We start from the raw sequence: 14,880 nt of genomic DNA on the forward strand, positions 1-14,880 counted from the left end.
CCCGATCGCGAACCCTGTCGATACAGGATGGTCAGCTTTGCATTACATTGGCGTTCATTCCACTCTTTCTACCCAATAATCTTTCCCATCTTCGCCTCTCGGAGTGTTCTTCCACGGAGCTCGACGTCGATCGCTTTTCAAGGCAACATCCGCGCCAACCACAGTTTCGAGCCCGTCCGCACTACGTCCCCCATGTATCTCGATCCACATCTCAAGGGAATGCGCAACAAGGCTTTTTCATTTCTCCCATATACCCAAGGCTTGGTGTTCGCCTAGTCATTTCTTTCGTTTTCTTCAAACTCCAGAGATTCCCCATTTCTTTACCCATCCAACTACACCGTATGTAGCGCAATGTATCTGTAACACACTAATTCTCGCCTACACGCATGCGATCCTTCCAAACATTTTCTCCGCAGCCTGGCCCGCACCCAACATGTCAAGTTATGCGAGCTCCGCCACAATAGAGGGCGCAGTCAACCTTTGGCCCCAATCCTGACCACTGCCTAACACTTGCCAAGGAGCTACGACTTCCGCGGCACCGGATGCGATATAGGCATCAGCTGAGCTTATCAGAGTAGGTGTTATGATCTCAGCATATCGCGCACGTTAACGAGGCGGAATGGGCGGTGGGCATACAAGGGCCCTCACAGATGACCAGTAGTTGTCCCGACGCCGAGGACCCGTGTCACACAAGATGTTCAGGCGATCAATCCTGGTCACGAAGTCACATGCCTTGATGAAGACTATCCCACGCTGAGTCCAGACCCTGATGGTTTATAGGGAGTCGTTAGCGACGGCGAATTATCGTCGCAACTAACCGTGCCGCATGCGTTCCATATGTTCGCATCACGAGAACATGTTGCTTGTATGTTTAGTACGACCCAAACGGCCTAGACCAGATTTCAACCCCCAAGAGGCAGAACATCTGGCCAAGGCGTAATACTAGATACCTTCACCGTGAAATACGCCCGAGCAGATAGATCACGCTTACCACACATACTCCTAGTCGTTCCTTCGCGTTCAGCCTACATAAGACACACATAAAACTACATTTGCCTAAATATAGATTTTATTACTTAATAGCTACTACTATTTTTATCTCTTTTTATCTCTTAAACTTTTAGTTAATTTATAAACTATAACTATAAAAGTAGTTATTAGCGTAAACTCTCTAGAGTAAGTAGCTATAAGTATTACTTATAAAGTATAACTTCTTAAAATTTATTAGTATATAGCTAAGCTATTTAAGTTAATAAAAGAAACTTTTTACTATATTTTTTTTTTTTTTTAGAAAGTCTTTAGCTTAAAAAGTATTACTTATATAGTTAGCTATATTTATAGTAAATAGTATTACTATATACTTTATAAATAGCTATAGTAAATAAAGTTCTCTTAAAGCTACTACTTATATTAACTAAAAATACTAGTGTTTTTAAAGCTAGTATATATTTAACTTAAATTCTTAATACCTTTTAAAGTACTAAGTAAAGTAAAAAAAGTAAAAATATTAAAAGTTAGTACTAATATTTTATAAAAGCTAGTTATAGTGCTTTAAGTATTAACTTAAAATATAGAAATTTAAAATACTAATATAGTATAAGTTATATAAGTAATAAAGATACTAAAGTATATATTTTATATTTTTTTATAGTTAACTTACTTTAGTATATATATAATTCTAAAGTTTAGTTTTTTTATTTTATTTATAGTACTATAATAATATAGAGTAAGATAAGCTACTTATAATTTCTAAATTACATAACTACTATATACGTAAAGGTACTTCTTACTAAATAAGAGAGATTGCAATCCTTAGAGTTACACATACTCCTATTAGATAAACCACGAGCCGCTTTTGGGCATAACCACGTGCATCTTCTCAGCAGAGCCCCAGGTTCAGCATGTCATACGCGTTCATCGGGGCAGACCGACTGTTCGGTGCATCTGATCCGTTCTGATCTGACGGAGACGAAAGCACGGTCACGGGGCGTATGTCAGGGATCAGCCCGAGGAGGGCCGGGTGCTGATCTCACGTTGGATCGCGTGGGATAACGCAATGCTTACTGCAGATCGCAGGCGGAAGGGCGCGACTTGCCTTACACTGAGTGACATGCTTTCGTGTTCATGATTTCGTTTTGTTGCGGATGTCTACATCGATGTGCTATGTGACAATAGTGAACGAACAAAGTTGATAGGGTCTTAGCTAGTCGTTAAATAGGCCGCCCGTCGTTTGTACCGTCACCTCTATTAAGTGCAAGTCTTGTGTGTATGAGACTTGGGGTGTCCAGACTGTTTGTCGAGACACTTCCCAATACAACACTTCTTCAACTGAATCATCGGATCAAAGGACCACAGAACTTCAAAGTTCGCCAGCTCATCTCCTTCGTTCAGCACAAAAGGAAGCGTGATGTTCACTCTCTCCCTCGTCATCTCCACAGGCACATTCTCTTCGCCAATCGCCTGCACCGAGGTGTCCAAATACTGCACCCCGAAGACACCCAACCAGCTTTGCAGCTTGAGAAACGCCTGTAGCTCCTGCAAGAAGACTTGGTGTTCCTGTATGTCAAAGTCGGAGATACTGCGGTCATTTCCAGTCCAACTGAACTCGAATGGCGCGATACCGCTGTCGGTGAAACGCCATTGCGTTGGGACGACATCAGCCAGGAGCTCTTTGCGGGCCGTATGGTCGTTCCAAGGTTGCGCGATGTTGTCGACATGAACGAGCTTCTCGGCTTCCTCGAGCTTGAAGTGGTTGTGAAGAAGAGTGAGGCCGAAGAGATTGTGGACGCTGTGGGCGACGAACATGTCTCGGATTGTCGTGCAAATGAAATACTCTAGATTCTGGCTCTCGTAGGTTTTGTAGGCATCGTGGATGTCTGGGGCGGTGTTGAAGTGGTGGGAGGTGTATGGTTCGAATTCCATGTTTGCAAGGGTTTGCACGGAAGGCTTGGGAGGAGGTAGGATAGAAGCCAGGGTGAGCTGGACTGACGAGCAACTTACACGCAATCTCCACGGCGTTTATATATGCTACTTTCGTGTTGTCGGAGGCGATACGCAAGGAGGTTCGTGTCGCCAGCCGTCATGGGTGACGCATGAACACTCTACAGACAACTGATCGGTGCACTATTCAGGCTTTGCAAGATGCCTTCATCAAAGGCCGACTAATGAGAGATCTACGGCTAATTCTGATAGAGCCTGACGCTCTTATCGCAACACCACGACGCCGGATGTAGACATACCTGCGGCATCGCATATGTTTCCTTGGCACGCTTGACGGCGTCTGCGAATGAGAGATCATGCCTTAAGGCTCTTAATCGCATTCCAAACCCTTGTGACGGTATCATTGGTTTATTATCGCTGCAGGCGGCACGATGGCACCAGGCTGATGAATCTTCAGCCTGACCCCGCAAAAAGATCATTAGAGACCGTGATCGTAGACATTCAAGAGGTTGTGCTGATTAGAAATGCATAGAATGCAGTAGTGTCAGTTAGACTCTCGCGCAAAGTATAGCTGGCAGAGTGTAGGTATGGGAGTCCCAAACTCATTGGCAACAGCGATGATTCTCAGACCGATGCCAGTAGAGTAACGACCGTTCACAAGCACTGGACAGCGGACTGCTGTTGATGTGTCACTTACAACATGGGGCAGAAAGATAGCAGAATAACAATTGCAATTTTGAGGATACTAGTCTAAGTACATGTACACATTCGAGCTGGCTAACCAGAACGACTGCAAAGGGGGGCTCAAACGAGCTATAGACAAACGAAAGAAGCCGTAAGGGCTTGCTTTGAATATGAAGAGTCAAACACAACTTTTCCATCCAATTTTTCATGGTGATGGTAGCATCACACATAGGCTGCGATCATCGGCGCGGCTTAGTTCTTGAGGAGACCATCGAGAAGGCCACCGAGCATGTCACCACCCTCAGTCTCCTCCTCAGTCTCCTCCTCAGCCTTCTCCTCAGTGCCCTCCTCGTAGGAGTCCTCAGCGGGGTAAGACTCGTAGGTGTCCTTGACGGGGGTGGGGGCAGACTCGTAAGAGCCGAAGGAAGGGGTGGGCTTCTCGTGGACCATGCTGGGCTTGGTGTACTCGTGGACCATGCTGGGAGTGGGGACGGCGCCGTAGGCCTTGCTGGGCTCAGCGTGCTCGTAGGCCTCCTTGCTGGGGGTGGGAACAGCGCCGTAGGCCTTGCTGGGCTCGGGGACATGCTCGTAAGCCTCCTTGCTGGGAGTAGGGACAGCGCCGTAAGCCTTGCTGGGCTCAGGAACGTGCTCGTAAGCCTGGCTGGGAGTGGGAACAGACTCGTAGGCCTCCTTGCTGGGGGTGGGAACGGCGCCGTAAGCCTTGCTGGGCTCAGGAACATGCTCGTAGGCCATGGAAGGCTTGGGAGCGTGCTCGTAACCCTGGCTGGGCGTGGGCTTAGCTTCGTAGGCGGAGCTGGTGACTTCGGGCTTGGTCTCCTCGTAAGAGTCCTCGTCGTCCATGCCGAACAAGTCGCCGAGAGTCCTCTTGGAGAGAACCTCGTCGTAAGACTCAAGCTCGTCAGTAGACTCTTCGGTCTCCTTGGGGATGGCCTCGTAGGACTCCTCCATCTCGGGCTTGAGCTCGTCGTAGCTCAAGTCCTCCTTGGAGGGAGTGACGTAGTAAGAAGGCTCCTTCTTCTCCTTCTCTTCCTCCTCAGGCTTCTCCTTCTCCTCCTCGTCCTTCGCGGGCTTGCCAAGAACGTCGTCGAACAAGGTGCGCTTCATGCCAGGGACCGCTGGAACAGAAGAGCCTAAGGCCTCTGTGACTGGGCAGGTAACTGTGTCTGGTCAGTGGGGAAAACGGAAGCGATGGCAGAATGCGACATACCACCGGAGCAGGCCTTGGAGTCATCCTCTTTGGCCAAAGGAAGAGCAGTGGCGAGCTGAGCAGCAGCGATGATAGCGAAGAACTTCATATTTGCGTTTGAATGAATTCGGTTGGAAAGATCGTAAGAATTATTAGAAGGTATTAGGGTATAGTAGTGACTGTTGTGTGAATGAGATGTAATGAGCTGATGAGCAATGAGGTGGTATGAGATGTAGTCTTATATGCTCGAATGTGTCGGTGTCTATCCTGATGCTTCTTCCAGTGCACGGTGTTGATGGTGCTTTTTTGGCATCGTCGTGACTGCACGCATGAAGATCGGATCTGTGCTAATCAAAGCTACCAGAAACGTTCCAGAAGCACTGTTCAACGGCCACTTTACCAGTGCATCGCCATAGCGGTGAGAAGTCCGTCGGCTCGTGGGGAGCATTGCGTCTACGCCTGAATCTGATCGCGCGTCTGCACCATTCTTCCAATACCGACCATGGAGCCGACCAGTGCATTACTGCGAGAATACCAGATTCGGAGACAGCAGTGCGCGCCATGGACATGAACCATTGCTTCACTCGTCACATGAAACGGGGATGAGGCGATCCTTCGACCAAAGCCAGCGCGTTCATGTTCTTTTGGGACATGCTATGCCGTGTACTTCTCAACATCTACAACATCTGAAGACCAAACTTGCAGCTCTTCTCAGAAGACAAGGTGTCTCATCTCAAGACCGTGAGTAGTGATATGAAGCTGAATTGGAGTTGGGCACGCTTCAGGCGACACAGGTGCACGACCTCCAAAGCTGTTTGCACCAGGCTTCGACGGTCAGCTAGCCTACATGCCTAGCTGGATATCGAGGAAGTGCTAACATTTGCGAAGATCTCGGGTATGTGGAGTGACAGGAACAACATCGTGAAGTCGGGGTGCAGAAAGAAGGATGGGAAAGAGCAAACATCGTTGGGGATGCAGGACCCGCCTAGCGCCCGCTCGGTCCGCCCAAAGCGGGGTCAGGCGATCACATCAATGGAGCGGTGGACTAGAACCACGACGCATCTCAACGGCATCGTTCATCACGTTGTTCATCTTCTAACATTTACGGACATGCTAGACTGCCGTGCGCTAAGTCACCATTATCGATAGTATTGTCACGGGATCTACCGCGGCATCTTCCGCTACCAACACCACAACCCGACCCCGCGTTCAATCCCATCACTCCGTCCTCGTTATAGTACATTCTTCATCAGGAGCAGCCGTGTCGTAACATTTGAATGGTCCCAGAATACCGAAACATGGATCTCTGCGTTGCTCACAGCTGAATTCCTTACAGCAACCGTCTTGAGGGAAGTCGCCGGGATCAGCAAGGCAATGTTCTGCTCATCATTAGCTAAATGCACGCACGCGCCTTCCATATTGCTTTCATGCCCGCAGTTGAACAGCAGAGGGATTGACAACGCACCACCGAGAGGTTGACAAGATGTTTGTCTAGACTCGTGCAGAGATAATGAAGCGGCCGATGACGCAAGTGCGAAGAGTAGGTGGATGGTGATCTTCATGGCGAACGAGGAAAGTTGGGTACTCATGGTAAAGCAAATTTGAACGAGGCTGGAGCCGACATCCATCTCCTTATTATACACACCATCATTGTTTCGCAAAGACTCCTACGCTTCCTACTTCCGCAAGCTCATCGCACTTTTCTTCTCGTTGTCTCAACATTCTAAGTGCGACGGAGACTAAAACGCGAGAGTCGGCGACCGAACTGCTCGCAGTTATCGTGAGATCAGCATGCAACTCGTGTTTCGAGACTACAGAATGTTCCGACACTTTTCTGGTCCGGGTCTCGGTGCGTGAGGCAAATAAGCATGACGATCCTGCTGTTGCGCGCTGTGCGCTAAGGTTCGAAGAACGAAAAAGCATTCCTCGCCACGCATGATGCTATTGTCAGCTTCGGGCCTTTCTTCTCAACGTCTGGAGTCGAGCTTGACGTTCTAACTGCATGCCATGTGTCGAATGGATTATCACACTCTCCCTTCCAACGCAGCAGGACTATGCGCCGCACTGTCTTCAACGCTAGCAGGTTGATTCGATTGAGAAGGGATGGTGTGTAAGACTCACACCCAAGGAGGTGTAAACAACGAATGGGATGAGCCGGAGGCAGCGAAAACGAGCTTCTCTCGTACACCACCGACTTTTCAGCAACAGACACTCAGATGACCCAGTATTCCAGCCACAGCAGCACAAGCCGGCGACGTGTCTCACCACTAAGGTGTATACAAAACGCCCAGTCCATTCGTCCACCTCTCACCGCAAAGTGCGCCGTATGAACAACAACCTCTAATTTCTCCGTGACTAACAACTCTCCGGCTTCCTCAACACTTTCGACACCATACACGCACCCATATGATGACGTATGTGACCCTACTGTGCAAGGCTGAATTGCCGTATCAAAGCTTCGATATCATTACACGCCGCGTAGTTCGCTGCATCCTCATATCAAAGCTTCTTGAGACTCACACACCCCGTGTCACGCTCACTCCGGCATCAAAGATACCCGTATCAATGCTTCATAACGCTCGTGCACCATCTATCTGCCTAATTCTCCCCAAGTCTTCTCTCTCACATACCCCTCGGTTGCTCAGTGCATCCATCATAGCTCCAAACTCTCCTGGTCATAGCACATATGCCAATCGTCCAAATGCCCATGTCCATCCCACCTCCTCTCACACACCATCCCCTTACAACATCCCTCCTGCGGGCGATCAGGAAGCGGCCTGCAATGTTCTAGAATACGATCAGCTACACCGTCATAGTATCAAGGAGACGTAATAAAATGCACATATGTGAGAAGCGGAGAGAAGAGGAGGGAACATTGAGACTCACGCTTCACAATCCGACATTCCGGTTCTCCGAGAGTCTCGACTTGCACAAGTAACGGCTTCAGACACTCATGAATTGTCTGGTGCAGGTCACTCTCCCTACACATCAACCCCTTGCAGCATATCTGTGGCTCGTCGATGTCACGGTTGCACCAGTCTGCCATGTATGATTAGCCTTGACATGATGACACGTTCACCATGCTGAGATGCTTTTGTTGTACAGTAGTGGATGAAAGGCGAGCGTAAGCACGAGACGAGAGAGAGGAGAGTGTACCAAACCTGTTTAAGCACTTGGGTGCAAGGACCGACTGGTCATGCCAGTTGTTGTTGACGGTGATGGAGAGACAGGTTGCCGTCGTGATGAAGAGAAGTATCAAGAAAGGTGCTTTAGTCATTATTGCGGGCTGTATGTAGTGCTGGTGTAGAGATAGCAAGTATCAAGAAAGAGAGACGAGGATGTGTGCGGACATAGCTTTCGTAGACTCATACTCATATATACATCTACAAAACGCCTCCGTGTCGTACAAAGAAAACACAACTAACAACGTTGCACCGCTCCGCTTCGGCATAGTCGCGACTTCCCGTGCTACACGAACTCCTACTAAAGTACGTACCTTCTTCTTTCAAGTAGTAGAGTCAGCCACTTTGGCGCATTGCAACCAAGTCGACGAATGAACGTTTGATTTTGGCGAAAGGACTTGCTGTATGCGTGAACATCGAAATTAGTCTGCGGCCGTCATAGGTGCAGTATGACTAGCTCTTTACATCTACCGCTTTTGTGTCATACTGCGTACCTTCTTCTACTAAGTAGTAGGGCCAGCCTCTTCAACGTATTACAACCAAATCAACGAATAGAAGTTGAATGCTAGTCGAAGAACTTGCTACGTACGAGTACATCGAAGTTAGTCTACGCTGCCATAGGCGCAGTACAAATAGTTCTTCACATCTACCGTCCCCGTGCCACGACACGTATGCCCGGCCTCAAGTCCCTCGACTTCTGAGGGGTACGCGGACGTACTTGGGATGTTGGACAAGGCGAACAGCCCCGGAAGCTCGGAGAAAGAACAGTATACGCGGCGAAAGGTCGTGTTACGATTTCGACACTTGCGATAGACATGAACATATCACATCAACCAATTTGAGAAGTGTATAGAAGTATATAAAGCGCAAAAAGGTGTCTTTTCATTATCTACATGACTCATGTTCCTTATCATCCCTATCATCCATCCATCCATCCATTCATCCATCTCATACTCATGCGAAGGGCGTAAAGGCGGTCATTACTGAGGAGGAGAGGGATCAGGGTCGCAACCGCAATACAAAACACGACGGCAAGACAAACAAAACAAAACAAAACAATCTAAAATCCTCCCACAGCCACCCCACCATCTTCAAAAAGGGAGGGTGCCAGTGCAGCAAGGGTATAATGCAACTTCCCATCCATCTTCCACTTCCACTTCTCATCTTTTCATCATCTCATACTCGTACTCGTACTAAGAAAAAGGTATCATCAAACAAGCGTCGTCATCTTCACGCTTATTTCTTACCCTTCTTCTTGTTCTTCTTCTTGTTCTTCCCCGAGCTGGGTGTAGCCTCGCCGTTCGCCTCGCCGTCTTCCTCTTCGGCTTGGTTGCCAGGCGTGGTAGGTGTGGTGGGTGTGCTTGGCTCCTCAGCCTCCTTGGGAGCTTCGGTCTCGGCAGCACCATCGACAACGGGAACATCAGCAACGGCTTCGGGCTCTACCTTGGCTTCAGCGACGGGCTCGGCAACGGGCTCGGTGGCGACTTGCTCAGGGGCAGGCTCGACGGCGGGTGCGGCGGATTCCTTGGATTCGGCCTTGGAAGAGATCTCGGCGTTGGCCTTCTTGAGTTCCTCTTGCTCAGCCTGAGCCTTCTCGAGTTGCTCCTTGGCGCTGGCGAGTTCCGTCTTGATGTCGTCACGCTCCTTCTTCGCGGCTTCGGCATCGGATGTCAGGGCGCTGGTCTTCTCCTCTTGCTCCTTCAGGGTAGCCTGAAGGGACTCGAGGGACTTCTTAGCGTCGGCAGTTTCGGTCTTGGAGGTCTCAAGGTCCTTGGTCGCGGTCTCGGAGGCAGCGGTGGCCTCGTCGAGCTTGGCCTGGAGGGCGGTGAGTTCAGACTCCTTGGCCTTGGCGGTCTCGACGGTAGACTCGAGCTCAGCGATCTTAGCATCGTTGGCCTTGATCTTCTCCTCAAGCTCGCTCTTCTCGGCAGTCGACTTCTCAGCCGAGGCCTTGAGGTCAGCGAGCTCAGACTCAACAGAAGATGCCTTGGAAGCACCCTCCTTCGCCTCAGCCTCAGCCTGCTTGGATGCCTTGAGCTCCTCCTCGACAGCGTCCTTAGCCTTCTTGGTCTCCTCCAGTGATTCCTGAGCGGTGGCGAGGTCCTTCTCCAAAGAGGCGACCTTCTCATCTCCAGATGATGCAGCAGCCTCCTTAGCCTCAAGCTTACTGGTGACGTCCTTGAGAGATGCCTCGAGGTCGGCAACCTTGCTCGCCTCAGCCTTCGCGTCGGCAAGCTCCTTCTCGAGAGCGGCAACCTTGTCTTCGCTCGATGACTGAGCAGCCTTGAGTGACTCGGAGTGTTCAGCTTCCTTCGCCTCGAGCTTGCTCGTAGTCTCCTTGAGCGATGCCTCAAGCTCTGCAATCTTGGCAGCAGACTCATCGGCACCACCCTTGGCGGAGGTCTCGAGGTCTGTAATCTTGCTGCGGAGGCCATCGGCCTCTTCCTTGGTTGATTGCGATTCCTTGGTGGCAGCCTCGAGCTCAGACTTGGCAGAGGCGAGTTGCTCCTCAAGCTCAGAGACCTTGCCAGCGTCAGCGGACTTGGCCTCCAGCTCAGACTCCTTCGCGGTCAGGCTCTCTTGAGCAGCCTTGAGGGAAGCCTCAAGCTCTGCGATCTTGGAGCTAGACGACTCGGTAGCAGTGCTGGCTTCTGACTTGGCGGCTTCCAACTCAGACTCCTTGGATGCGAGGGCGTCCTTTGCCTCCTTGAGAGATGCTTCGAGCTCAGCAGCCTTGCCACCTTCGCTCTTCGCGGTCTCTAGCTCGGCCTTGTGGGCGGTGAGGTCATCCTGGGCTTGCTTCAAGCTAGCCTCCAACTCGGAGATCTTGGAGCTGGACTCCTCAGTAGCCTTAGTGGTCTCACCCTTGGCAGTCTCAAGTTCAGACTCCTTCGACGAAAGGCTGTCCTTGGCCTCCTTGAGCGACGCCTCGAGGTTAGCGATAGTCTTGTGCAGACCCTCAGCATCACCCTTGGACGACTCAACGGCCTTGGTAGCCTCCTCCTTCGCGGCGGTAAGCTCAGACTCTTTAGCGGCAAGGCTGTCCTGGGCCTCCTTGAGCGAGGTCTCGAGTTCGGTGACCTTGGAGTTGGAAGCCTCAGAAGCCTTGCTAGACTCGTCCTTGGCGGCCTTCAGCTCCTCCTCGAGCTTGGTAACAGCCTCGCGAGCCTCGGCGGCCTCCTTCTTCGCAGCGGTAGTCTGCTCGTCGGAGGAGCCCTTGGCGGATTCTATCTCGGCCTCAAGTTTGCTGACGGTGCTCTGGAGGCTGGCAACCTCGTCCTTTGCGGAGCCCACAGCCTTGGATGCGTCACCCTTAGCGGTCTCGAGCTCAGCGTCCTTGGCGGAGAGGCTATCTTGCGACTCCTTGAGGGAAGCTTCGAGTTCGGAGATCTTGGTGGTGAGAGCGTCGACTTCGCTCTTGGCCTCTTCGGCAGCCTTGACGGCGGCGTCCTTCTCGGATGCGAGAGAGGATGAAGAAGCCTCGAGCTCAGATGTCTTGGCCGCAAGCTCATCTTGTGCCTCCTTCAACGACTTCTCGAGGGAGGATACCTTCTGAGCGAGCTCATCAGCATCGCCCTTGGACATGTCGGCGGTCTTCAGCTTCTCCTGGAGTTCGGCGATCTCAGTCTTCAAGCTCTCAACCTCGCCCTTGGAGGACTCGGTAAGCGAAGTGACTTGGTCGGCGGCATCAGCGTGCTCCTTGGTCTTGGCGTCGAGCTCAGCAGCCTTCTGGTCGAGAGTGTCCTTAGCCTCCTTGAGGGAAGCCTGGAGCTCGGCAATGGTGCTGCGAAGGCCATCAGCCTCTTCTTTCGACGCCTTGTCAGCGTCAGCGTCCTGGGTACCGCGGGCGGCGAGCTCATCGGAGAGCTTGCTGTGGGCGGCCTCGAGCTCAGCGTGCTTCGCCTTCAGGCCTTCCAACTCGTCAATCTGTGTCCTCAGAACGGCAACCTCGGCGGCAAGCTCCTCAACCTTGGTCTTGTGCGCGTCGCGGTCGGCGGCGAGAGTGTCGAGTTCGTCCTTGGCAACAGTCTGAGCCTTGAGGTCGTCAATCGTGGCAAGAGCGTCGGCAAGGTCTTTCTCGGTCTTGCTCTTCTCGGCAGTGAGCTCTTCCAACTGCGACTTGGCGCTGGCGAGCTCAGTCTCCTTGGCTTCGACCTCGGACCTGTCGACCGACTCGGCGCCGGCGGACTTGTCGCCGTCGAGCTTGGCCTTGAGCTGCTCGACCTCCTCCTTGTACGAGGCAATCTGCTTCTCGAGGTCGGCGACGGTGGCACGGAGCTCCTCAGCCTCCTTGTTGATGTCGGCGATCTTTGCGTTGAACTCGGCCTCGCACTCGTCGCGGACGGTGTTCCTCTCCTTGGCCTTGGCCTCGCGCACCTGCTGGACGACGACGCTGACCATGTGCTCCTCGAGGTCCTTCTTGTCCTGCTGCAGCGACTGCTCGCGGGCCTCGAACTCCTTCTTGCGCTCCTCGTGGTCGTCCTCGAGCGTGCGCACGTGCTCATCCTGTGTGGCGGCGACGCGCTGGGCTTCGTCGAGGTCGGCTTCGGCGTGCTTGAGCTTCCGCTTCAGCTTCTCGATCTGCGTCTCGAGGCTGTCGGACGCCTGTGGTGAGGGCGGCGAGGGCGAGTCTGCTGTTGGGGCATGGTGCGTTAGTATGTGATGAGCGGGAATATTCTGGTTTAGTGGAGACGCCCGCGAGTGCAGGGAGAGAGGATAGTGGGGGAATGCTGCTGGCATTGTTATGGATTGGGTAGGTGGGGGGTGGTGTGCGGAGAGCGTCACGTACCTGCTTCGTCTTCACTTAACCGTGTGGGCGCCTCACGTGGTGTCTCGGGCGGCGTGTCGACGCCATTGTCCTGCGTGCTCGACTCGACCTTGCTCGGCGGCGTCGCGTCGGTTGTCACGGCGGGCGTCGCTGGCTCGGCCGTGGCCGGTACCGGTGCAGGTCCGCCGAAGAAATAGTTGTACGCTCTCTTCATACTGCTGGTTCGTTTGGGGAGTCCCGGTCGCAGGGAGCTCGTCGATTTCCGGCCTCGACGCTCTTCTTGCTGGCTTGCTTCGCCAGTAATCGGAGCAGGTAGAGGGTCGATCGTCCCGTTTCGCTTGTTGCTTATCGTTCGTGGTGGTAGCAGCCGTCTACTGAATTTCTGAGATCCCGTGTTGATATCAGCGAGGATCTGCTTCTGCTCTCTCGAAGAGGCCCTGCGAGGCGGTGTTAGTGGGGGCTCTGGTGACTTTGTAGGTGAGCGACAATGGCCGCAAAGCATTAATGTATGGCAGATAGGACGGGCCAACAGTGGTGTAAGAAAAAAATATGTTAGGGTATACCACACGACAGCGAGCTATCGTGGGCGAGAGCCTCTTACCAAAAGCAACAAGAAGAAAAGAGGCGTGTATCGTAATGTCCTCAGACAGAGGGAGCAGTGGTGAGGGGTGGAGGGGGAGGCAGAGGGGAAGGTGACGGGTAGCACTCACTCATAGCTTTCTTTCCTGCCCCAGCTCGGCATGATTCACGCTCTACTGCTATCAGTTCCCTCTGTTGAAAGCGCCACTGTTTCCCGCGCGAGCCAGTCCAATCAAGTATGCTGAAAATTTTGTTGCCCTTTCTGAATCTGGGCGGGCCGTCAAGTCTCCTCACCGCACGGTAACGAAATGGAGCTTTACTTATGTACAAGCACAACAACACGTTGGATCCTGCATGCAAGCCTGGTGGATTGTCGGGCGCTAGACGTCCGCTACGAGGTATATACATCTTCGAGGGGAGGCACGAGCCAGTCATGTAACGCTGCGACACGGTAGCACAATTGGCATGGGCGAGGCTGGACAGGCATTAATGCAAGCACAACGCAGATGGACGTCGAGGCCGGCGCTGTCAAAGCTCCCAAGCGGCTCCACTTTGCTTCTTACCGCCTCGACTAGGGTCTGCCAGGGCTTCCTCGACGACAACCCGTGTGCTGACTACCCAGCCATGCGACGTCGCTGAGGACGATGTCCTTGCTTTTGGCACGTCGACGACAAGTTTGATGAGGCCCTCGAGGTTTTGTACCCGCCCACGCCCTCAACACACGACGTGTCCTCCCCACCGGAGCGCGTCACCTCGTGCCAATCACAGCCATGCACGTAGTATCACGATCACGACGTACATAGCTTCGGCATTCGATTACAGGAAGTTGGGCGAGCAATCGATAAGCCTTAGCCAGCACATCATCGTCGGAGATCGTGGGCTCCAGCGTAGGGCTCCGCGCACGGCCACGGGCGCGTCGACGTGTGACTCGGCATGATCTGATGTTATGCGAACCCCAATGGCTTGCAGGAACACGGTCTTTCCTTTTGCAAAAACGTTTCGTCTCAGAGTTGGAGCAAAGTGTCGTGCCGACTGGTCGCCTCGACTCTGCTGAGACAAGGACACTCTGGACGCGCGCGCAATTGTCATGCAGGGCCTTTCCGTGATGGGCGGTCGAAGCGTTGATGCGTTGTTCGATCGGGTCCGCTGAATTATTTCTTGCCATGCCCAGTCAGTCCATTCGCCTCGCCAATCCTCTCTCGGACCGTCACGTTGCCATCCTCAAACTCCGGCTACCTCGCCGAAGGCCATCTTCAAAGCCCGAAAGTGGCTGTGATCGTAGTTTCCCCAACCTCCTCCCCTCTTAGCTCGAGTGCAATTCATATCACCTTGCGTCGTGCAGTCTCTTCACCGCAAAACCACTGCACCCCAGAACCTAGTCATTTCACGGACTGGCCCTGCATAACCGCACCCCACCCGTTGACAAGGCGGCGCGCTAGCCAGGTCAGCACTCGCGCGTGAAGCTCCACCGCCTCTTCGCATCAACGTCGTATCGTGGCGCGTGAGGACGTAAATCACGG

General features: G+C 52.5%; 3 protein-coding genes across 3 annotated transcripts; all 3 read right to left on the minus strand.

The window, feature by feature from the left end:
- Nucleotides 1-2,247: 2,247 nt before the first annotated feature.
- On the minus strand, nucleotides 2,248-2,922 carry J4E85_008080 (uncharacterized protein; the record flags this gene model as incomplete). Its single annotated transcript, XM_051472309.1, has 1 exon — nucleotides 2,248-2,922. The coding sequence occupies one exon, from the start codon at nucleotides 2,920-2,922 to the stop codon at nucleotides 2,248-2,250; it is 675 nt and encodes a 224-aa protein (XP_051323774.1).
- Nucleotides 2,923-3,876: 954 nt separating this feature from the next.
- Nucleotides 3,877-4,940, minus strand: J4E85_008081 (uncharacterized protein; the record flags this gene model as incomplete). Its single annotated transcript, XM_051472310.1, has 2 exons — nucleotides 3,877-4,802; nucleotides 4,853-4,940. The coding sequence occupies 2 exons, from the start codon at nucleotides 4,938-4,940 to the stop codon at nucleotides 3,877-3,879; spliced, it is 1,014 nt and encodes a 337-aa protein (XP_051323775.1).
- Nucleotides 4,941-9,249: 4,309 nt separating this feature from the next.
- Nucleotides 9,250-12,995, minus strand: J4E85_008082 (uncharacterized protein; the record flags this gene model as incomplete). The annotated part of the gene is made up of 2 exons (XM_051472311.1): nucleotides 9,250-12,647; nucleotides 12,803-12,995. 2 exons carry the CDS (start codon nucleotides 12,993-12,995, stop codon nucleotides 9,250-9,252), a joined length of 3,591 nt encoding a protein of 1,196 aa, XP_051323776.1.
- Nucleotides 12,996-14,880: the final 1,885 nt, after the last annotated feature.

Source organism: Alternaria conjuncta, assembly GCF_024043145.1.
Source record: "Alternaria conjuncta strain BMP 0040 chromosome Unknown scaffold_12, whole genome shotgun sequence".
NCBI classification, from domain to species: Eukaryota; Fungi; Ascomycota; class Dothideomycetes; order Pleosporales; family Pleosporaceae; genus Alternaria; species Alternaria conjuncta.